This window comes from Mixophyes fleayi, chromosome 9 (assembly GCF_038048845.1).
Source record: "Mixophyes fleayi isolate aMixFle1 chromosome 9, aMixFle1.hap1, whole genome shotgun sequence".
Lineage (NCBI taxonomy): Eukaryota > Metazoa > Chordata > Amphibia > Anura > Limnodynastidae > Mixophyes > Mixophyes fleayi.
This window is the reverse complement of record NC_134410.1, coordinates 51,502,666-51,526,194: the sequence shown is the minus strand read 5'-3', so window position 1 is coordinate 51,526,194 and position 23,529 is coordinate 51,502,666. Positions and strand designations below refer to the sequence as shown.

The window sequence follows — 23,529 nt, the reverse complement described above, 5'->3', positions numbered from 1 at the left end:
CACTAAAAATGCAAAGCAATGGTCAGGTCTCTCCTTAACTCAAGAATATGGGAAAATATGTATGGAAAAAAGAGGGTAGAACCTGATGTAAAAAATAAAAGCACCTTGATTCATTAAATTATTTTCATTAAAAATTACAAAGGAAGAAGCACACTGTCTCCTGAGGTCTGTATATATAGGTGTTTTCAGCAGTCATTCTGAATACTCTTTTGTATGCCTCATTGGGTATACTTAACCCTGTCTGCAGTGATGGTTGTTAGATTCGGTGGTGAGTGCCGCCACTCGCTCAGTTGGTTGCCTAGCAATAGCAACCAGTGTCCCTACTCTATCTTACTATTTTTCCGACATCTAGCTGGTTGTCAAACAGCAGCAGCAGCTCAGCTTCATGTTATTAGCACGAGTGTGCAGATTAATTTTGTGTTACAGGAATGTCTAAATCGTCTGACCTAGTGTGCTGAACTCTGTGCTTACTACTGTGATTATCTCTGACCTAGATTGTTTATTGGACCTCGCTTTGTCTGCCACCTGCATTTTGAACATAGCTTATTATCTGAATTCTACCTTGACCGCTGCCTGCACTTGACCTTTGTCTGCAACGATTCAGTTTGGATGGCTGTGTCACACGCCGGTCCCATAGATAAGTGCCGGCACTGTGACTTGCCTCTAGGAACTGTGATTGAGCCTATTCCTGTTTCTGAGATACCACCTTTACACAGGTGCTCTTGACTGCCTTGCTGGAACCTCCTTTCGATTCTCATTGACTCTGGAGTATTAAGTAAACTATCCATGGTCCTTGGCTCATTGCCTGTTCTTTGTGTTACTCAGTCTGTATTTGGTCCTGGCTGCCATTACTTGACCTCCCGTTTGTTCCCTGCTGAATCTCTCGCTACCGTTACCTGCTTGCTGGACTTCTGCATCTACAACCATATTACCTGGTACTTGTAGTTCCACGCTGTCCTGCTGAACTTCTCGCTGTTGTTACCTGCTGGCTGGACTTCTACAATCTACAACCATAGTACCGGTTACCTGTAGTTCCACGCTGCCCTGCTGAACTTCTCGCTGTTGTTACCTGCTGGCTGGACTTCTACAATCCACAACCATAGTACCGGTTACCTGTAGTACCATGCTGCCCTGCTGAACTTCTCGCTGCTGTTACCTGCTGGTTGGACTTCTACAATCCACAACCATAGTACCGGTTACCTGTAGTACCATGCTGCCCTGCTGAAATTCTCGCTGCTGTTACCTGCTGGCGGGACTTCTACAATCCACAACCATAGTACCGGTTACCTGTAGTACCATGCTGCCCTGTTGAACTTCTCGCTGCTGTTACCTGCTTGCTGGAATTCTGCAATCTACAACTATGTATCTGGTACCTGTAGTTCCACGCTTGTCTGCTGAACTCCTCGGTTGCTATCGGGCCTGCATGTTGAAACGTCCACTGTGAGTTGATTGCTACACTGTGGTTAATCCAGCACACCTGTTATTGTACTTTCATGCTGGGTTCTATTGAGACTTTCCTTGTGGTTAACCTGCCCGCTGAATTACTACGGTTCAAGTTTCTGCTTTTACTTGGCTGACTCAACAGTGCTATTTCTCCGTTGATAAGTTAATTACTGGAAGATATCAGTCATCTGCAGTTCTATACTCGGCTTGGATACTCCTCGTCCTGTTTGATGTGTATTCTGTTCATCTCATCATTTGGGACTGTTACTAGTAGAACATATTAGTTCAACGATTATTGCTGTTCTACTCTGAGGATTATCGTGATACCTGTAACCCACTGGCTACGTAGAATCATCTTTGTCTTTGGATCGGCTGTTCTACCTTATTATTCTCTCGGGACTATTGCTGACCAGTGATTCACATTTATCTGCCGTGTGTTACATTATTGGATCCACGCATTCTCCGTTTGTCACCTTTATGTTTGAACTATTGTTTTACTCATCCCATGCAGTTGTCAAGAGTTACCAACTATGAAGTAGCATAATGTGATCTGCATCCTGCCTGTGTCCATATTGCCGTGTATTCATATTTGCCGTTTTATATATATATATATATATATATATATATATATATATATATATATATATATATATATATATATTTTTTTTTCCATTTCTATTGTACCATCAGTCAATATACTATTCTACAACCTTACTACCATATCCAGTGTTTTATTACTACATTTACTGAAGCCAGTGAGCCTTGAACTTTTAACTCTGTGTTACCACATCCACCGCTTCATTGTGTGTTGCCTCCACTACCCTCTGTCAGTTCTTGCCTGGGAGACCGCGACCTGCGGAATAGGAGCAGCGGAGTCCATATCCCCTTGTGGGGGTCCCTGGTGAATACCTCCTATCCGTTAGACTCCGCACTCCTGGGCAAGTCCTATATAGACAGAGGCAAGGGATCTACAAAACCGTTCGGAGTCGTGACAGGTTGACATCCTATGACCATTGCCTGACTAACCTTGTTCTTGGATATTACCTGTTAGTAAACTTGGTGTGTCGTTCGCAGGATAACCCAGTGTCACTATCTTAGTGTTGGAAAACAGATAGTGTTCTACAGGAAAGGGGGCTGCTATAAGTGAAGGCCACGTGAATTGGTTCTAAGGATCTTATTATCTAAAGGGTATATTAATAACACTGGTTAAACCGAGTTCACCAAACGATGAATGTAGCTCAGACCAAACATATGTATCGTCCCCTCTGCCATTGTGATTGACACCTCCCAGTGACTGAAGGTGTGGCCCCAGCACTAGGACCCAGAGGAGACACATCAGGAACAGTTGCTTAGCATCATAATGCTGGTATGAGATAATGACATCACTCCACCCTGGCTGACATTATCTAAGGAGATAATGACAGCCAGGGTGGAGTGATGTCAGAGCCAGCGCAAATTTGAAAAGTTAAACTTGAAACTAAAAGGTAAAAAAAATAAAAAAGCCAGGGCAAGAGCCCTAAAAGCATGCGCGACTCCTAAGGGCACTTAAAATAAACTGAGGAGAGTTCCCTCTGGGATTGGCACAGTAGGGGTTGAGCTGTCCTCCCAGCTCTTTCAGATTTAACTGCTCCTGAATCCATGACCACCTACTTTGCCCCTTTGTATCACAATGTCCCCCCATAGAACGCCAGAGAACAAGCATTTATTTTGATAGAGCTGGTCTGGCACCCAAATCATTGAGACACCTTAAAGATACATTGCTGAAAACCTACATGTGTGGGGACCCTCTGGTCATTTATACTCATGGCAGTGAGCTAGCCAGGGAAGAGAAAAGTGCATTGCCCGCCTCTGCATCCCAGGACCACACACACAGTGACAGGGGGTTACATATACAACAGACCCATGTGTACAAGTCTTAATGGTGTGAGGACCTTAGCACTGACAGTTTGTTAACCTCTGTAGTCTCTCATCATTTCAACAACAACAACAAAAAGAGTAGCAACATCAAAGCAAGAGCTGCTGTCTGCTTAGAGAAAGTGAAACACTTGGTACCATTACTGCGCATGGTGCTATTCTACAGTTAAGTGTAACTAATACTGTGTTGTTACCCAACAAACAAGATTAAGGGATGTACTTTACCTTTAACACCAGGACTGCCTACAGGCCCTGGAAATCCTGGGGATCCTGGTAAACCTGGGTTTCCTACAAGCCCAGGGTTTCCTCTAAATCCCTGCAGCCCTGGAGATCCTGAAAATGAGCAAAGTGACTGATTATTGTTCTGTACTTCAAAATTATAGCATAGTCATTAGGCAAGGTTTTCACTGTTTTACCTATTGCTTCGGCTAACTGCAAAACCCCACAATATTGGATTGTCTCATATAAATGACACGGTACTGATACTATAAAAAATACTATATGTAAATCCATTAAAATGCATAATAAACCTGCTTACGCCAAGAAATTATGAGACCAGTTGCTGGAATTCAATGTAAACACTTACTGCTGCTCCTGCACTCTCAATCTCCATCAGGAGTGTATCACTCTTCCACATAACTCCATGTCTTCCCCACTGACTCCTTACAGGACGTATTACAACACCCCACAGTACAGACGTTCACTCTGAGTCATTAAGGAGTCATCATGGATGTCGCCTCAGCCACAGTATATAAGCACTTTACAACATGGTTCTAGGTGCTTTGAATAAAAATAAACAGAACAGAATACCTGGTTGTCCTGGACGGCCATATTCTCCTGCAAGTCCTTTTGGTCCAGGGCTTCCTGGATTTCCTATTGACCCAACATCTCCTGGAAACCCATCAAATCCTCTTCCACCTGCAAACAGAAAAAGAAGTGGCAAAATGAACCTTGGATAGTGGATAATCTGCCCCCAGCCCTATTAATGTCAGAGAAGTCATTAATTGAAGTAATTTAGCGGTTATCAGATTGGTAGAGTCTTGTAATATAGAGATTAGACAGTTTAAAATAATTTAGAGGTTGATAGTTTTGAATTAAAGATGGCCATGTGCATCTGGCCGTTTGGTGTGACTGGCAACAAACCGACAAACAAAAGGACTTGTATCACCAAATGAGTTCAGCTCCAGTAAGCCGCCTTAATAGACAGGCAGCCAATCAAGAGCAGTCTCTCTATCCATGAAAAAGTGGTTTATGAGCGGTCTGGCCTTTAGTAAATCTCCATGACTAAGCAATAGCGAAACGTACGTCGGGGTGACGTCACGTCGTGTGACGTCAGACCCGGAAGTAGGTGGAGCCGACCGCGGCGTTCTGCCGCTGATACAAACTAACAAACTGATATTCAGATTCCTCTACAAACATTCTATTAGCGCTATCCCAGTACAATAGACTAATGAATTACTATATGGGAATATATTACTAGCGACTTAGCGCTTTGATGAGGAGACTGATGATATAAAGATTACCTATTATATACGAGTTACCTAGATCACGTTTAGAGCCACTATTCATTAATCCCAGCATGTGTATACACATGATAATTAGCCACTAAATACGTGGCAACTTTTTGATACATTGGATAGGGCTTGTACCTCATGAATTTCCAATACCTCTTAAGCTATATGGTAACCTGATAAAGTCTCTATAGGTGGGAATATACTAGGCAAACACTGCCATTCACAGCTTATGTTATATACAACACCAAATACTGAGACATGCTGTTACTAGGCAGAACATGCTTAACTCAGATTCCTCCACAAATATTCCACCAGCGCTATTATACTCGCTATTCCAACATAGCAGACCAATGAAATATTATATGGGAACAGACTACCAGCGACTTAGCGTTCTGATGAGGAGACTGATGCTATAGTGATTACCTATTAAACATGAGTTACCTAGCTACTCTTAGAGCTACTACTCATTAGCCTAAGTAGGTGCACATAAATGTGAATTAGCCATCAGATATTTGGCAAATCTCTTGATACAATAAATAAGGCTCGTATCCTATGAACTTTAAATAACTGCTAATTCATATGGTAATCCGATAAAATCTCTATACGTGGGGAAAACACTAGGCAAATATTGCCATCTGTAGTTTATACTATACACAACACTATATACTGAGGATTATATAAGTGACACGCTGTCACTAGGCAGAATATGTTCAATTCTTGCCATCCTATTCCGATACTTATGGACTAATTTGTGTTGTACATTCCCACAAGAGATTGTATATCAGTGATTTTCCTTTTGGAAATAGTACAAACTCTTATCGGCTCCACCACAGGGTCAACTTATTTTTAAATTCTATACTTTTCAACACTACAATCTTTTTTATATTTCGCTTTTTTATCTGTGTGGTATATATATACGTACCATTTTTAATGCATACCAATAAAAATAATATGTATTAATTCTCTACTTATTTGTACCTGGAGTGCTTGTTTAGGTCACTATTCTTATTTTTCCTCCTTTAGTAAATCTGACAGACCAACCAATGATTGAAAAACCAATGTTTTAACAAAATCGTATCTTAGTACATTTCCCAATATAAATGTATTGCATTGTTCTCAATTGTTCACAATATGTTCCCTTGTTGGAGACTGTTTCAATCTAATTAGATCACTCAGCAGTGATACTGCTTAGGTCTGTCTCAGACAAATTGAAAATTATTTTTTTTCATATCAATGGGAAATATATTTCAATAGTACCTGGACCTCCTGGATCTCCTCTTTCTCCCTTGGGTCCTGGAGCACCAGGCTGCCCTAGTGATTCCCCGCGGTCACCTTTAATGAACAAAGAAAATTGATTATTCATAATGCTTTACCTCTGGTAAAGTGCTGCAAGAAGCCTGTTTATTGAATACAAAGCAAAAGATGGACAAGCACAAATGGTGCTTCAAAAACACCTTGTTTGATATATAGTTTTGACCATATTACACAATACAACCATGAATCAATTGTCGGGTGGAATCAAGGTGATATATGCTCTTTAAAGCCTATTATGAATGAAAGTTGCATAGCAACACATTATAACATAAATATTGTGACAGAAAACACTGGGAAATTGGTAAATCACAGATATATATGTCCCAGGCTTTCTGTCTTACATGCTCTAAAGCCCTAGGGAGATTATTTGTGGTTGGGAAAAACTTCCCAGAGAGTGTGTTTGGCTTTAGGAAAAGTTGGTAAAGGTCCCTGGGGTATAAATGGAGAGAGAAGGATGGGCTCCATTTATAAGGTCCATGTCAGGTTTTCCAACCAGCTAGCAAGTTGCTGGTAATCAGGAGTTGCACCTGCAAAGTTCTGAAAAAATGTTGCTGGGCAGAGTCCTCACTCTCTCTCAGACCTGAGGAGGAGGTTAGCAGCCTCCTGAGAGACTGCAAATGTTGACCAATTACCTCTATGTTTTTGTATGTCTGTGGGACACAAGGTCCTTCACAGGAGAGTGGGTGTTCCTGTTTCTTTATTGTTATGCCTGGAAAATAGACCCAACTGAGGCTAGTTGAGCTGAAAACACTGGAATGGTGTGATTTATCTGGCTGAAGTGTGTGAAATGCAGCCGTCTAACCCCTTGAGATGTACCACTAACCCGATCTTTTGGTAATATATATAACCAAACAGAATCTCTGCTTTTATCTAAACAAAGACTGGTGTGATGGTATATGAATAGAAAGTCTATTTATACACCACTGACAATGTTATGTCTCGGTTAATAAGTCCACCCAATTTTAAAGGAATGGGGGATTAAATTCATTGCAATGTACTGTGGAGTGCCTCTGGAATGCACTTTGTGGCAATATAACATCACAGATTTATCCTCACACCCCATAGAGGTGAGTAGGAAAATCTGTGATGTTCGGGTACCGTTATAGGGTTGCTTTAAGATATCAAGGACCCAGAGCAAAAATCATTTAGAGGTAATTTGCAACAGTATTCCAAAATAGAGTGTATCAAGATAAAAGAGCAGTGTCCCTTACTTTGTAGTTTTGGGGGAAAACAAGGTCTCTCTTGAGGTTGGATGGTTTAAAGTTTGAGCAAGATTTAAAGGTAAGTCCTAGGTTTGCTTTAGGCCTGGACTAATGTTGCACTATGGTTACCACTTAGGGTCGATTCAAATTTCCAAATTGGGCTAATACAACTATTAGGTTAAGTTGAGGTTAGTTTAGTATTTTGTCTTTTCTACAAATGTATTTGCTTGATCCAGGGTCAAACCAGTTATGCAATTTACTTAAAAGTGGAAACCCTGTCCCTCTTGGAAACAAGGGGTCTCCAAAGGGCTTGGAATAGAAGCAATTTAAGGCCTTCCATATCCAGACTCAGTTACTAGAAATGTTAAAGGTGTGGACAAGGACAAATGTCCCTTTATTAATAAAGCACTTAATATACAATATACCAACTGTAGCTCAGTAACAAAAATATATTTAATTAACCACATATTTCCTCTTTTTATAGATACAAGTTATATACAAATCATTTTGATTTCATAGTCACCTTTGCTGCCAGATCGACCAGTGGTGCCAGCAAAGCCTGGTATTCCTGGGAACCCATCTGCGCCCTGTGAATGACACAGATGTTTAAGATTAGATCTTTGGTATAAATTTATTACTGAGATGCTGGGTCACTACACATTATCATTATAAGAGATGTTGTTACCCCCCACTCTCAATATTAAATAATGAGAAAATGTATTATTACAGTTTAATGCGCCATTACACTCTATAAAACTTACATTCATATAAATGTAAATACATTTGCAGCCACACAGTGGTAGACCTGAATATATGTAATGCAATAAAAAACCTTGTTGTGATTAGGTGGTGCAGTACACGGACAATGGCTTATTATATGTAGACTACCATGATTAACTGAGTGTCCAACATTTTCTTTTCTTTAAGCTTGTTAATATTAAAAGCAAATAACTGCACTGAGATTATAAGCAATGCCCTTTCCTCTAGTATATACTTGTCACTCACCGGACCGTGAGTGCCTCTTCCCGGACATTTAGGAACCGTGGCCGTCCACCATCCTGAGGGTCTGCGCATGCGCAGCCCTTTTCTATACTTCAGTGTATACCCCTTTAACTTAATTGGCAGATCAGGCAACCTCCCTATATTAAGCACCTGTGGTCACTACCACATTGCCTGATCTTGGAGTCTCATTCCTCATGAGTCTCTGAAGGTGTTCCTGTATTACTTGTGTATTCAGTGCTGCTGATTCCTGTGGTTTCCAAACCACTTCTACTACTGTGGTTCCATACCACTTCTACCATCAACTTTATCATCATGACTGTTTGCTGATTCCTATCCGCTGCCTCCGTGCACTACAGTCTTCTACACCACTTCAACGTTATTTTATATCAATGTGACTGTTTGCTCATTACTATCCGCTGCCTCTGTGCACTACAGTCTCCTGCTTGCAACTCGCCTGTGTTCAACATCGTGACTGCCAGCTGATTACTATCCGCTGCCTCCGTGCACTACACTCTCATCTCATCTTTGCTGTGACTTCCTCGAGACTGCCGCTTTTCATTACCATCTGCTACACTTCGTGATCTACAGCTCCTGCCCTGCGCTGCACTCCTGTTTCCCATCGCTGTTGGTTCCTGTGGTTGCTACTGGTTACCTCCGTGTGCCGCTGAGTCCTGCCGCTGTGGTCAGCGCTATCGTCCATCTCCTGCTGATCCACTCTCCACGCCTTCACGTGTTCCACTGGCCTCTACCCTCCTGTCAGCATTGGATTTGTATCTCTTCTACTACCCTCTGCTGGATCATCTCCATTCTCCTGGGTTTCCTATGAGTCCAGTTCCACGTGTTGCTGACTCCTGTGGATTCGTGTCCCTGTCGGTCTACTCACCTGTGCGCTGCACCTGCTAGACCGCTGCTTCTCCTATCCAGGGACTTCCTATCCAGTCGGCCTCCAGCCGCTCAGGTACCGCTGCAATCCCATCTGACTGCTACTGCTGAACCACGGTATGCATACTTCTCATTGACTGTGCTGTGTATTGCATATCTTGCTGGACTGTCTTTGGTTCTCTCTGGAGTCTGCTATCCGCTGAGTCTATTGCCATCATTGACTGTGTTATCATTGTGCTGGACTACTTCAAGAGACTTTCTAGATTGCAGACCTGATCAGTCATTTACATATATATATACCTATATTGTGCATATTACTGTGGATCGTGTATAAAGTGCCTGTGTATATCCTGTGTTGCAGTCTTCCCCCGTGCACCTCCTCACATATATATGCAGTGGTACAACTTGCTGATGTCAGACCACTGATCCCTGTTTCCGGTATCACCTGTTCCATTATCCTCTCACATAGCAGTGGTACAACTTGCTACCGCAGACCACTGACTACCTGGATACCTCCACTTGGATTCCATTCCTTCACTCAGACAGCGGTACAACTTGCTACCCGCAGACCGCTGACTCTCATCACCTCCTTGTTTCTGTTGGACATTCCTCCTCACTATAGCAGTGGTACAACTTGCTATCGCAGACCACTGACTACCTTCACGTGTCCTTGTCCATACAGTTCCTTGTGTATCATTACCTCATTATTACCAGTGTTGCTAGTCATAGACTTTCCTGAGCATCTCATCGGCCATCATTTCATGTTCCGTGATCACCCAGCTACCAGAGTACCCTATTACCATCTACATTGCTCTGGTAAGCCTACCATCTGGTGATCCCTGGGTAAAGACTCCTAGTGCCCGTGACAGTAAGATCAGGCCATGACAGACCCAGATGTGGAACCTACCGCCAAAGAGATGTTGCAACATCTGGTTAGCCGTGTGGAGCAACAGGATGCCCGCCAACAGCTGTTACTTCAGTGTTATCAGTCATTAACCTCCCAAGGAACATCTGGACAGACTGTGACAGCTACTACTGAAGCTCCTGTGCTTTCCTCCGTTTCCCCATTGCCATCCCAGGTGTCTATAGCTTCCACGCTTCACCTGCCTACTCCGTCAAAGTACGATGGAGACCCCAAAACTTGTAGGGGTTTCCTTAACCAATGTTCAGTCCATTTTGAGCTCCAACCTCAAAATTTTTCTACCCATCGTTCCAGAGTGGCCTATCTTATCTCTTTGTTTTCAGGACAAGCCCTGGCTTGGGCCTCCCCTCTGTGGGAGAGGAACGATCCAATATTACAAGATAGTGCCAAATTCATTTCTACATTCCGAAGTGTGTTCGATGAACCAGGTCGTGTGACCTCCGCTGCTTCCAGCATCCTCCGTCTGCGACAAGGATCTCATACTGTAGGCCAGTACGTCATTCAATTTAGGATCTTAGCCTCTGAACTTCAGTGGAACACTGAAGCCCTAGTTGCCGCCTTCTGGCAGGGGCTTTCCGATAAAATTAAAGATGCACTGACTACCCAAGAGCTTCCTTCGTCACTTGAAGATTTGATCTCTCTATGCCATCGTGTTGATATGAGATTTCGTGAAAGAGAGGCTGAGAAAACGACTTCTGCTAAAGCACCTTTTCGCTCTAACCCTCAATTTCGTCCAGTGTCACCCGCTGTGATTCCCATGGAGATTCGACGTTCCAAGTTATCTTCTGAGGAGAGGAAACGAAGAGTCAAGAATAGACTCTGTATCTATTGTGCTGATTCCACTCATGTCCTCAGCTCCTGCCCTAAGAGATCGGGAAATGCCAGGCCCTAACTAGTTCTGGAGAGGTGAAGTTAGGGTCCCTGGAGTCCTCTCCATCGTCTATGAAATCTAAAGTCTGCGCTTTTGATGTGACTATTTCCTTTGCTACCAAGACCTTTGAGTCACAGGCATTGATTGATTCCGGAGCAGCAGGAAATTTTATTTCCAAATCGTTAGTTAATCAATGGTCTCTACCAATGATTACCTTAAAAACTCCCATTACTGTGACGGCTATCGATGGATCACGTCTCATCAACGGTCTCATCACCCAGAGTACGTCTCCAGTAACCCTTCAGATTGGTGCTCTGCATCATGAAGAGATATCGTTTTTAATTCTTCCTGTTACGACAAGTCCGATTGTCCTAGGCCTTCCATGGCTTCAGTGTCACTCTCCCCAGATTGACTGGCGCACCCCTCAAGTCACGTCTTGGGGGCCTGAATGTCACCATCATTGCCTTTCCCAAGTCATTCCTCTCAAGGTACAGCAAGCTTCCATTTCAGCTATTTCACCGGGACTCCCTCCTCAATATGCTTCATTTACCGATGTTTTTGATAAAGCTCAGTCTGAACGTCTTCCTCCTCATCGTTCTTGGGATTGTCCGATTGATCTTCTTCCTGGCAAGACTCCTCCCAGAGGCCGGGTCTATCCACTCTCGTTACCTGAAACTCAAGCTACATCTGAATATATACGGGAGAACCTCCAGCGTGGGTTCATTCGACCTTCCACCTCGCCCGCTGGAGCTGGGTTCTTCTTTGTCAAAAAGAAGGATGGATCATTACGCCCTTGTATAGATTTTCGTGGACTCAATGCCATTACTATCAAGAACCGGTATCCCATTCCGTTGATCACTGAGCTATTTGACCGCATTAAGGGAGCCCGTATTTTTACTAAGTTGGATCTTCGTGGTGCTTACAATTTAATCAGAATCCGTTCCGGTGATGAATGGAAGACGGCGTTTAACACCAGAGACGGGCATTACGAATATCTGGTAATGCCTTTCGGGCTATGTAATGCCCCCGCTGTTTTTCAGGGCTTCATCAATGAGATTTTTCGGGACTTATTATATGTATGTGTCGTCGTCTACCTGGACGACATATTGATTTTTTCACAGGACCTGCCTTCTCACCACCAACATGTGGCAGAAGTCCTCTCCAGGCTACGGAAAAATTCATTGTTCTGTAAATTAGAAAAATGTTCATTCGAATTACCCCAGATTCCATTCTTGGGGTATATTGTTTCCGGAGTTGGTCTGAAGATGGATCCTGACAAAGTAAATGCTGTACTACATTGGCCCCAGCCAACTACTCTTCGTGCCATCCAGCGTTTTTTAGGTTTTGCCAATTACTATAGACGCTTCATTCAAGACTTTTCTTCCATTGCATCTCCTATTGTGGCCCTGACTCATAAAGGGGCTAATCCTAAGCAATGGTCTACTGAGGCTATTCAAGCCTTTCAAACATTAAAAGAGTCCTTCTCTTCGGCTCCAATCCTTCGTCAGCCTGATGTGACACTCCCTTTTTTCCTAGAAGTAGATGCCTCTAATGTGGGCTTAGGAGCTATTCTCTCCCAACGCTCGGAACAGCAAAAATTCCACCCTTGTGCCTTCTATTCTCGGGGTCTCCTACCCGCAGAGAAGAATTATACCATCGGAGACAAGGAATTACTGGCTATCAAAGCCGCATTAGAGGAATGGAGATACTTGTTGGAGGGAGCTCGCCATCCGGTGACGATCTTCACGGATCATAAGAACTTGTCATATCTCCAGTCTGCCCAATGCTTGAACCCTCGTCAAGCAAGATGGTCTCTTTTCTTTTCCCGTTTTGAATTAATAATTACCTTCAAACCAGCTGCCAAGAACAAAAAAGCTGATGCCTTATCTAGAGCCTTTGCTACGTCCTCTGATATAGAAGAGGTTTCCAACCATACCATTCTAGACCCCAAATGTATCTCACTGGCTGCTTCATCCACCAAAACGCTACCATTTGGGAAGACCCTCGTGCCTCCTACTCTAAGGAGGAAAATCCTTTCGTGGTTCCATGCCTCTCGTTTTTCTGGACACGCCGGTGAACACAAGACTTTTGAGATCCTCTCTCGAAGTTACTGGTGGCCTTCAATGAGGAGAGACGTCAAAGAGTTCATTGCTTCCTGTGAATTATGTTCGCAATTCAAATCCTCCCGCAGAACCCCAGCAGGGTTGCTGCGACCACTACCCATTCCGTCCAAACCATGGACCCATATTAGTATGGATTTCGTTACTGACTTACCACCTAGTAAGAACCATAACACTATTTGGGTCGTAGTGGACAGATTTTCGAAGATGGCTCATTTCATCCCTCTGTCTGGTTTGCCTTCCTCGTCTATCCTGGCTGAACATTTCATTAAAGAGATCTTCCGTATCCATGGATGTCCATCTGAGATTGTGTCTGATAGAGGAGTACAATTCGTGTCCAGATTCTGGCGAGCCCTTTGTAAAACCTTGGGCATACGATTAGCACTCTCATCTTCTTACCATCCACAATCCAATGGACAAACCGAACGTGTCAATCAAGATCTTGAGACTTTTATAAGGATATTTTCATCAGCCAATCAAGACAACTGGGTAGAGTTACTCCCTTGGGCTGAGTTCGCCCATAACAACATGTACCATGAGTCATCATCCAAAACTCCATTCTTTGTGGTCTACGGTCACCATCCGTCTTTTCCGGAATTTCCTGCCCTCCCGCCCACCCAAGTTCCTGCGGTGGAGACTGTTTGTCAGACCTTTAAAAATATCTGGTCTCAGGTTAGAACCTGTTTGAAGAAGACATCTGTCAAATATAAATCTTTCGCTGATAAGAAGAGGCGGGCTATTCCACCACTAAAAATTGGAGATCGTGTCTGGTTATCCACAAAAAATATTCGTTTGAAGGTTCCATCCATGAAATTCGCCCCTCGTTTTATTGGTCCATATAGGATCATTCAAGTTATCAATCCAGTATGTGTGAAACTTCTTCTTCCTAAGAGTCTTCGGATTTCTAATGCCTTCCATGTATCTTTGCTCAAACCTCTTATTATCAACCGTTTTTCAACTCCTCCCTCAGCTCCGCAGCCAGTTCAAGTCCATCAGGAGGAGGATTTTGAGATTACCGAGGTACTAGATGCAAAAATTTCGCGAGGAGTCCTCCACTTCCTCGTTCATTGGAAGGGCTTTGGTCCTGAGGAGCGCTCTTGGATCAAAGCTGAAGATCTTAATGCTCCTGCCCTATTGAAGAAGTTTTACTCCAAAAATCCGGACAAGCCCGGTTCCAGGCGTTCTGTGCCCACCTTTAAAAGGGGGGGTACTGTCACTCACCGGACCGTGAGTGCCTCTTCCCGGACATTTAGGAACCGTGGCCGTCCACCATCCTGAGGGTCTGCGCATGCGCAGCCCTTTTCTATACTTCAGTGTATACCCCTTTAACTTAATTGGCAGATCAGGCAACCTCCCTATATTAAGCACCTGTGGTCACTACCACATTGCCTGATCTTGGAGTCTCATTCCTCATGAGTCTCTGAAGGTGTTCCTGTATTACTTGTGTATTCAGTGCTGCTGATTCCTGTGGTTTCCAAACCACTTCTACTACTGTGGTTCCATACCACTTCTACCATCAACTTTATCATCATGACTGTTTGCTGATTCCTATCCGCTGCCTCCGTGCACTACAGTCTTCTACACCACTTCAACGTTATTTTATATCAATGTGACTGTTTGCTCATTACTATCCGCTGCCTCTGTGCACTACAGTCTCCTGCTTGCAACTCGCCTGTGTTCAACATCGTGACTGCCAGCTGATTACTATCCGCTGCCTCCGTGCACTACACTCTCATCTCATCTTTGCTGTGACTTCCTCGAGACTGCCGCTTTTCATTACCATCTGCTACACTTCGTGATCTACAGCTCCTGCCCTGCGCTGCACTCCTGTTTCCCATCGCTGTTGGTTCCTGTGGTTGCTACTGGTTACCTCCGTGTGCCGCTGAGTCCTGCCGCTGTGGTCAGCGCTATCGTCCATCTCCTGCTGATCCACTCTCCACGCCTTCACGTGTTCCACTGGCCTCTACCCTCCTGTCAGCATTGGATTTGTATCTCTTCTACTACCCTCTGCTGGATCATCTCCATTCTCCTGGGTTTCCTATGAGTCCAGTTCCACGTGTTGCTGACTCCTGTGGATTCGTGTCCCTGTCGGTCTACTCACCTGTGCGCTGCACCTGCTAGACCGCTGCTTCTCCTATCCAGGGACTTCCTATCCAGTCGGCCTCCAGCCGCTCAGGTACCGCTGCAATCCCATCTGACTGCTACTGCTGAACCACGGTATGCATACTTCTCATTGACTGTGCTGTGTATTGCATATCTTGCTGGACTGTCTTTGGTTCTCTCTGGAGTCTGCTATCCGCTGAGTCTATTGCCATCATTGACTGTGTTATCATTGTGCTGGACTACTTCAAGAGACTTTCTAGATTGCAGACCTGATCAGTCATTTACATATATATATACCTATATTGTGCATATTACTGTGGATCGTGTATAAAGTGCCTGTGTATATCCTGTGTTGCAGTCTTCCCCCGTGCACCTCCTCACATATATATGCAGTGGTACAACTTGCTGATGTCAGACCACTGATCCCTGTTTCCGGTATCACCTGTTCCATTATCCTCTCACATAGCAGTGGTACAACTTGCTACCGCAGACCACTGACTACCTGGATACCTCCACTTGGATTCCATTCCTTCACTCAGACAGCGGTACAACTTGCTACCCGCAGACCGCTGACTCTCATCACCTCCTTGTTTCTGTTGGACATTCCTCCTCACTATAGCAGTGGTACAACTTGCTATCGCAGACCACTGACTACCTTCACGTGTCCTTGTCCATACAGTTCCTTGTGTATCATTACCTCATTATTACCAGTGTTGCTAGTCATAGACTTTCCTGAGCATCTCATCGGCCATCATTTCATGTTCCGTGATCACCCAGCTACCAGAGTACCCTATTACCATCTACATTGCTCTGGTAAGCCTACCATCTGGTGATCCCTGGGTAAAGACTCCTAGTGCCCGTGACAATACTTCTCTGAGAAGAAAAACAGTGACGTGTTTCCAATTAGATCACTGAGATAAATTCTCCTCCACATCACATATGAAATATATACTTCTATACACCTGAGAGTTGGTACAATGACACACTGATCCCTCACAGCGCTGGGGCCATGTGTTCGATTCTGACACATGCCGTGTCTGTGTTGAGTTTGTGTGTTCTCTCTGTGTTTGCATGGGTTTCCTCTGGGTCCTCTGGGTCACTCCCACAGTTCTAAAACATACTTATCAGTAAATTGGCTCCTGACAAACTGGCCATTGAGTGTTTTATGGAATTAAGACTGTAAGCTCCAAGAGGTCAGGGGCTGATGTGAATGGTTCCATATTCTCTGGAAAGTGACGTGTAATATGGTGGCGCTATACAAATAAACAATAATAAATAAACATTGACAGCACCCAAGCTTTATCTTAGAGTGTAACAGACAGGGACGTAGCGCCCAATCACTGGGTTTCACAGCGAAATTGGGGGGGATGGCATCCATGTCCATCCCCACTGGAGGCCCCCATTCACTGTGCATGCACCGGCCCTCATGCTGAGAAGATGACAGAGGGAGCCTTAATAACCAATGTGCCCCCTGCAAACATTGTAGTTCTGCCCCTGATTGGCTTTCTATTCTATTATAAGCAACAAGGCAGAATCAGAACAAATATTAAATACAATATAACTAAGAACATTATCTAACTAAACAACTTGTATACCCTATCATATTCAGAGCTATACATTAAAAATATGATAATAGAATTATCGTTTGTTGAATTGCCCCACACACTCCCAAAACAGTAATTCAATAAAGAAAACTTACATTTGCTCCCGGCATACCAGGAAATCCTATGATCCCTGGTGCTCCCATTGGCCCAGGATTACCCGGCCTCCCAAATGAACCAGGCAATCCTGGATCTCCAGGTAGACCTTTCTCTCTTCCTGAAGAGCCTGGCAAACCAGGGAGCCCAGGTGATCCAGGGCGACCAGAAACGCCTTTATCGCCTGTGAATATTTAAATACAGTTATTATCCTTTATTTATATAATACTAACATATTACTACTTTATATAATTACTAACATATTTAGTTCCTTAAATATACACGAACAGAACATACAATGAAAGAAAAGGTAAAAACCTTGCTCGCTAGAGCTTACAAACTAAGGCTGCATACACACTGGAACTAGAATTCAGTGTTTAAGATACCTTTCCAATGCAAGTAAATTAAATAAAAATAAAATCAATAAAAATTACTGTACCAAATTAGACTGTATGGGCAGATTCAATTGTAAAAAAAAAAATTGCTGTGTAGTCTCCTGGAATGGCCGGTAGACACCACGTGGCAATTTTTTTAGTGAGATATCCGCTCACTTTTGCTGGTGCCCCATAGAGACGCAAGCAAAGGTGAGCGTTACTTTTTAAAGTATAAACAGTAAAAATGTACAGCCAATGATGGCTAATTGAATCTGCCCCTGTATATTTGCACGTTTACATACGTTTTACGTGCATTTAGCTAGCTTTTTTTTCAATGCTTCTTGTTTTATTTCATAGTGCATTTGCTTCACGTTTAAGCAGCTGAAAACATACATTCATCTCAATTTGAGCACATCGTAGACGCAGTGTGATGCAGTTTAGAAGCTTTTATATTTGTCTTTCCATGTACGTTTAGCTTCAGCCAAATAACTTTCTGTTTTGTCACAGACACATGTCTAACCAATGATCTCAGCGACAGACCCTGATATACTTGTTGGGATTTTATCAACTGTTGCAGGAGGAAGTGTATGAAACACTAGAGGTCCTATTTACAATTATCTTGGAAGAGGTAGGTTGGGAAAGACTGCTTAATTGATTACTCCCAAGGCACAGTAAGGATCCACTAGTGCAGGTTTTTATCTACTCATTTCTTTACTGAACCAAGAAATGAATTGTTGACAAAGATCATGGTACAGAAATTTGCCATACATATTCCAGTATTGATAGGAAAGGATCGGTGGGGTATATTATAGGCAGTGTGGCAATGGGCAACATACAAAATGTACTAGCAATACTAAAACATATTAACGCAGAAGTGGAGAAGGTAGGAGGAAAGTTGTGGGGAAAATGGGATATAAGTATCATCTATACCACTATTTCTATCAATGTATTATGACCCCAGCTCTAGAATTTATACTCTAGGCTTCCTTTCTGGCCCTCTATTGTTGCAAAAGGGCTCCCACTGTCGCCTCTATTAATTTATATCGTGATTGAACCATTGGCTTTTTAATTTTGAATAAACATAGGATATTCCAAAGTGCACTGGACTCTCTCTGTGGATGACACAGTCCTGGTTTTATTGGCTCTGAGCTCTCTGATACAAAGGTTACTACATTTCTTTGTTTATTTTGGTTCCTTTACAGGATTCGCCATTACAAGACCATGGGGTAAATGTATGATGCTCCGATTTTTTCAACTCGCCGGAAATCGGCGACTTTGCATTGAAAATTTAAAGCGGCGAAGGCTTGTAAAGGCAAGTTTGCCTTTAATAATAATAATAATAATTTTTTATTACAACTTTTTTTACTGAACCCTTTTGCCTAAATTCTGCAGCATCTTCGTCTCCACAGCACAACAGTGCTTTATGAAATAAGAGAAGAATAGAATATAGCTATAGGCTTTTTAAATGCAATCACTGTTTGATTAGGATCATGATTTGGAAAAGAACCTTGCCATCTAAAACTGAAACAGCCTGCACTGACACAAGGTTTGCTTATACAAGAAATAAATACACTTTCAATCCAATCAATTAACAAGTATATTTTCCATATCACTATCTACAAATGAATATTTACTTAAATTGACGTAAATATATGGCAATGTTCATTTAATATAAAAGGCTGATGATGATGTCTCACATACTAATATTTACATTAATTCAGATGATAATTACACAAACCATAACAATGCTTGCCAATGACTTGTTACTACTAATATTAGTGTTACCTCTTTGGCCAGGGAACCCTGGTTGTCCAATTCTTCCTGGGGTACCACGATCTCCTTTCAGGACATTTAGATCCACGGGTATCTGAGGACCAGGTGGGCCCAGATCACCTCTAATGCCTAGAAATTACAATTACAGAAATTTCTCTCATCTTTATACATACATGAAACATTCCAACAGACGCATACTCTGAGGGATAGTTACGGCAATTAGTAGTTTGAAAATTGCACAAAATAATAATAATTGTTGATTTGTAAATTCCATAAAACTGCACTTGTGTTTTCAAAAACTTAAATAAGGTTTGATCTAGGTGACAATGTTTATTTATTTATTACTTTATTAATTAATTTTACATCATTTACATATTTTAGTTGACTCTGAATACAAATGTATCCAATGCACACATCATAATTTCTGTCATATCCAAAAGCGGCGACAATTAAAGAAAAGACTGATGATAAAATAGCTTTGGTGAAAAAAATTACAGAAGGGATCTTAGAAGATAAAGCATATTCAGTAAAAGATGGAAGAGGAAATTTAAGTATTAGTTTCGCCAACTATTTCAGCCATACCAGAGGCAAAAGTAGTGAGCTGTGGGCTCCGGTGCGGGGAGTAGGGAACCGTGGCCCACAGCTCGCTAGATCCCCGTACAGCAGGCCCCTTTATCTCCATGGGGAGAACTGGAGAACTCAAAAAATTGCTTGCATAGATATGAAATGTATATTATTTACCTTGTTCTCCTTTTCTCCCATCAACTCCAGAAAGTCCATCTCTTCCAAACAATCCATCAAATCCTTTAAACCCACTGCCACCAGGGGACCCTGGTGGACCAGGCATGCCAGGAAACCCTAGCAAACCTGGAGAGCCCTTATCACCTGAAAAATGGTTACACGTTTAGTAATAGTATATACTGTTTGTAATGCAGGACATAACCATCATTATATACATTAGCTATTAAATTGTATTAAAGTGCCAACCTTTAACTCCTGCAAATCCTGGTTGGCCATCACGGCCACTTGGTCCTGGAGGTCCGGGAGGTCCTAAGTCTCCAGGACGACCTGCATCTCCATTAGGACCGGTGCTACCCTTAATCCCAGCTCTGCTAGGTAAACCCCTATCTCCAGGAATACCCTTTGCTCCTGGAAAACCTGAAATGAATATATGAAACGTCAAAATTTGGAACCAATCAGAGAGCAGGACAAGAAAAAACTTCCATCGATTCTGGACGACAAGTAACTGACAGAAACTGAAGAATCCACCAGTCCTGATAGATAGAAGATGAACAGCAGAACACTTTTTGAAAATATCAACTAACAAATAAGCCTCATAATTTGCTAGCAAGAGGGACATTAGCTGCAAAAGCATTAGTTTTCTAACAACATATTACCTATTGCAAGGGTTACTGCCAAGGGCGTAACTACCATAGTAGCAGGGGGTGTGGCTGCTACGGAGCCTTCAGCTGGGCGGGGGGAAGGGCTGCCTCCCCCGTCAAAGCCCCATGTGTATATGTGATTGATTCACCCCTGAGGTACCTGGGAGCCCTCACAAAATTTTGCTATGGGGCCCACAAATGTCTAGTTACGCCCCTGGTTACTGCCTAAACACTACAACTGACTGCAGTGAAACCCCTTATGATGTTCCATTTTCCATATTGATTTGTGAGTCAAAAATACCAAACGTGTTAATAAAAACATTTTATCTGAACCATTGTCCAAAGGGTGACACACATATAGCAAGGTGGTAAGTTGAATCTAATACTTGAGAAACTTAGCAGTATTTCAAAATCTGGGCAGAGCAAATGATCACACTTGTGTTTACTTTACAAGTTGACAACACAGTAAAAGTAATCTATGTACAAAATACACCCATACAATTCTCTTTTCTATACTACTTCACTAAGGAAAACATATGGATGACTCTTAGTATTTGGGTTTAAACACAGAGGCAGTGGGATTATTGTTTAAGCTACACAATAGGAATACTGTGATCATGGCAATGCTTTATATAAGTGAGCATGTGGGTTTGTTATACTATTGCCCAGACAAAGGGGCATTATACTATAACGTTACTTATTTAAAAAACATATATGTTTAGTAGAACTTGACAAACACACATGCTGCCATGTCTGGAATATGCTTTGTTCAAACGTTATTGCTTGGTAAAGTCTAATAATATCATTACCAATAACAATTTGGCACAAAAAGAAAGTACAGAGTAGGACACAGCAAAAAACACATGCTCTTTTCTGTGCTTACAGCAGCAGACATACCCCTCATGGGGACGAGTCACTAACTGGTAGCTGATAGCCTTTAATATGCTTTACATGTATACATTTAGAGGTTTTTGGAGAAGAACCTGTTCCTGGCTAGCACCACACACACAAAGAATTGTCGGTGCCCCCCCTCCCTGTCTCTGAGACAACTATTAATTTGCAGTTTAGGGTTCAGGCCTTTTACTTACATAGCATGCCTCTCTATTAGCTGGACCCCTACCATGCCAGAAATATAACTTCTTTCTATTTCTAATCAAAAGTATTTGTTTCTTGTGTTTTAAAAATTAATGTTGCAGCAAGAAGTGGATAATATGGGTCAAATACTGGAAGGTGGTGTCACACATTGCACCAGCTAACCTGCATTTTGGTCACTGTTCTTACCTGTTTCCCTTGGTTCTCACTCCCTGCATTCACTTGCTGGTCTGACCTGAGCATGTGCACACCTGGTCTTTTCAATACTTCCTGCTTTCTCTTGATTGGCTAATTGCCTGTCAGCTCTGTCTATTTATAGCACCTGCTTCTCTATCAAGTTGCCAGATCTTCAAGTCTCCTTACCTGTTAGCACGCAGTTTTCTCTGGCTCCTGTCTGCACATCGACATCCTGTGTTACCTGTTTCACGATCAAGACCTGTGGTATTATTGCAAGAACCTCGTGCCTCATCATCGGTCCCGTCCTCAAGCTATTCACTTCCAGGGATCCTAGTGCATCAGTTCTCTGCAGTTCACCACTTCTTTATGGAGTCCCTCCCATGAAGTTTGCCCCCCGGACCCTTCAGAATTCTGTGGTCAGAATTCCCTTAAGAATTGTTCGGGTCATCAACCCAGTATCCGTCAAACTCAAGCTTCCTAACTCACTCCGCCTCTTGAATTCCTTTCATGTTTCGCTCCTCAAGCCTCTAATCATTAACTGGTTTTCTTCCGATAAGAATATGTCTCCTCCTCTGGCTGTTCAGCAATCTGAACATGTGGACCTGAGGAATGGCCCAGGGTGGATGCTTCTGATGTTCACGCTCCATCTTTGGTCAAGAAATTTCATGCCATGTGTCCCAACAAAGCTAGGTCTTAGGTGTACGGTGCCCACCTTTAAAAAGGGGGTTTCTGTCACACATTGCACCAGCTAACCTGCATTTTGGTCACTGTTCTTACCTGCTTCCCTTGGTTCTCACTCCCTGCCTTCACTTGCTTGTCTGACCTGAGCATGTGCACTCCTGGTCTTTTCAATACTTCCTGCTTTCTCTTGATTGGCTAATTGCCTGTCAGCTCTGTCTATTTAAAGCACCTGCTTCTCTACCAAGTTGTCAGATCTTCAGGTCTCCATACCTGTTAGGACGCTGTTCTCTCTGGCTCCTGTCTGCACAGTGGTATCCTGTGTTACCTGTTCCACAATCAAGACCTGTGGTATTATTGCAAGAACCTCGTGCCTCATCATCGGTACCATCCTCAAGCTATTCGCTTTCAGGGATCTTCGTGCATCAGTTCTCTGTAGTTCACTACACCTCAGTTGGTATTCTGTGTTACCTGTTCCACGATCAAGACCTGTTGTATTGTCATACACCGCTCTCCGGGTACCTCCAACCGAGCCTCAATACACTGACTCTCACTTTAATTCTCTTCATTGTGCAGGCTGTCAGCAACGGTTTGCACCTATGCTTGCTTCACCTGTGTTTGGCCTGTTCAGCAATTGGTAATTCCTCCTTTATAAAGCTCCTTCTTTCACCTTTTTATTGCTGGTTCTTCGAGTCTACACCTGGCCTGTTTCAGCTTCCTCTCTGTTATGATCAATGCCGCTACCTACTCTGCATGCACCGCAGACTACTGCTAATCTGTTCCACATCCCTGTGGTAAACTGTGGCTCATCGTTTGCTGCATACCTGGATATCACTGATCTCTGTTCACCTTGTCCACTCATTAGTGGTAATCGCTGTGATCAACACCCGCTACCTACTCTGCATGCACCACTGACTACTGCTGATCTGTTCCACATCCCAGTGGTAAGCCGTGGTTCACCGTCTGCTGCATACCTGGATATCGCTGATCTCTGCTCACCTGTTCCACTCGTTAGTGGTAATCGCTATGATAAACGCCCGCTACTTACTTTGCACGCACCGCTGACTAC

At 43.0% G+C, this 23,529-nt stretch overlaps 1 protein-coding gene across 4 annotated transcripts in view; it reads right to left on the bottom strand.

Moving 5' to 3' along the window:
• The window catches only part of COL4A6 (collagen type IV alpha 6 chain), a 222,775-nt gene that overhangs the window by 28,432 nt on the left and 170,814 nt on the right, over nucleotides 1–23,529 (bottom strand). For all 4 annotated transcript variants that reach the window (XM_075184345.1, XM_075184348.1, XM_075184346.1 and 1 more), the window contains 8 exons: nucleotides 20,119–20,289; nucleotides 19,873–20,016; nucleotides 19,144–19,260; nucleotides 16,987–17,168; nucleotides 7,911–7,974; nucleotides 6,129–6,203; nucleotides 4,168–4,275; nucleotides 3,583–3,690 (listed from right to left, as the gene is read on the bottom strand). In XM_075184345.1, the coding sequence (XP_075040446.1) occupies nucleotides 3,583–3,690; nucleotides 4,168–4,275; nucleotides 6,129–6,203; nucleotides 7,911–7,974; nucleotides 16,987–17,168; nucleotides 19,144–19,260; nucleotides 19,873–20,016; nucleotides 20,119–20,289 (969 nt within the window). The remainder of the gene's footprint in view (nucleotides 1–3,582; nucleotides 3,691–4,167; nucleotides 4,276–6,128; nucleotides 6,204–7,910; nucleotides 7,975–16,986; nucleotides 17,169–19,143; nucleotides 19,261–19,872; nucleotides 20,017–20,118; nucleotides 20,290–23,529) is intronic.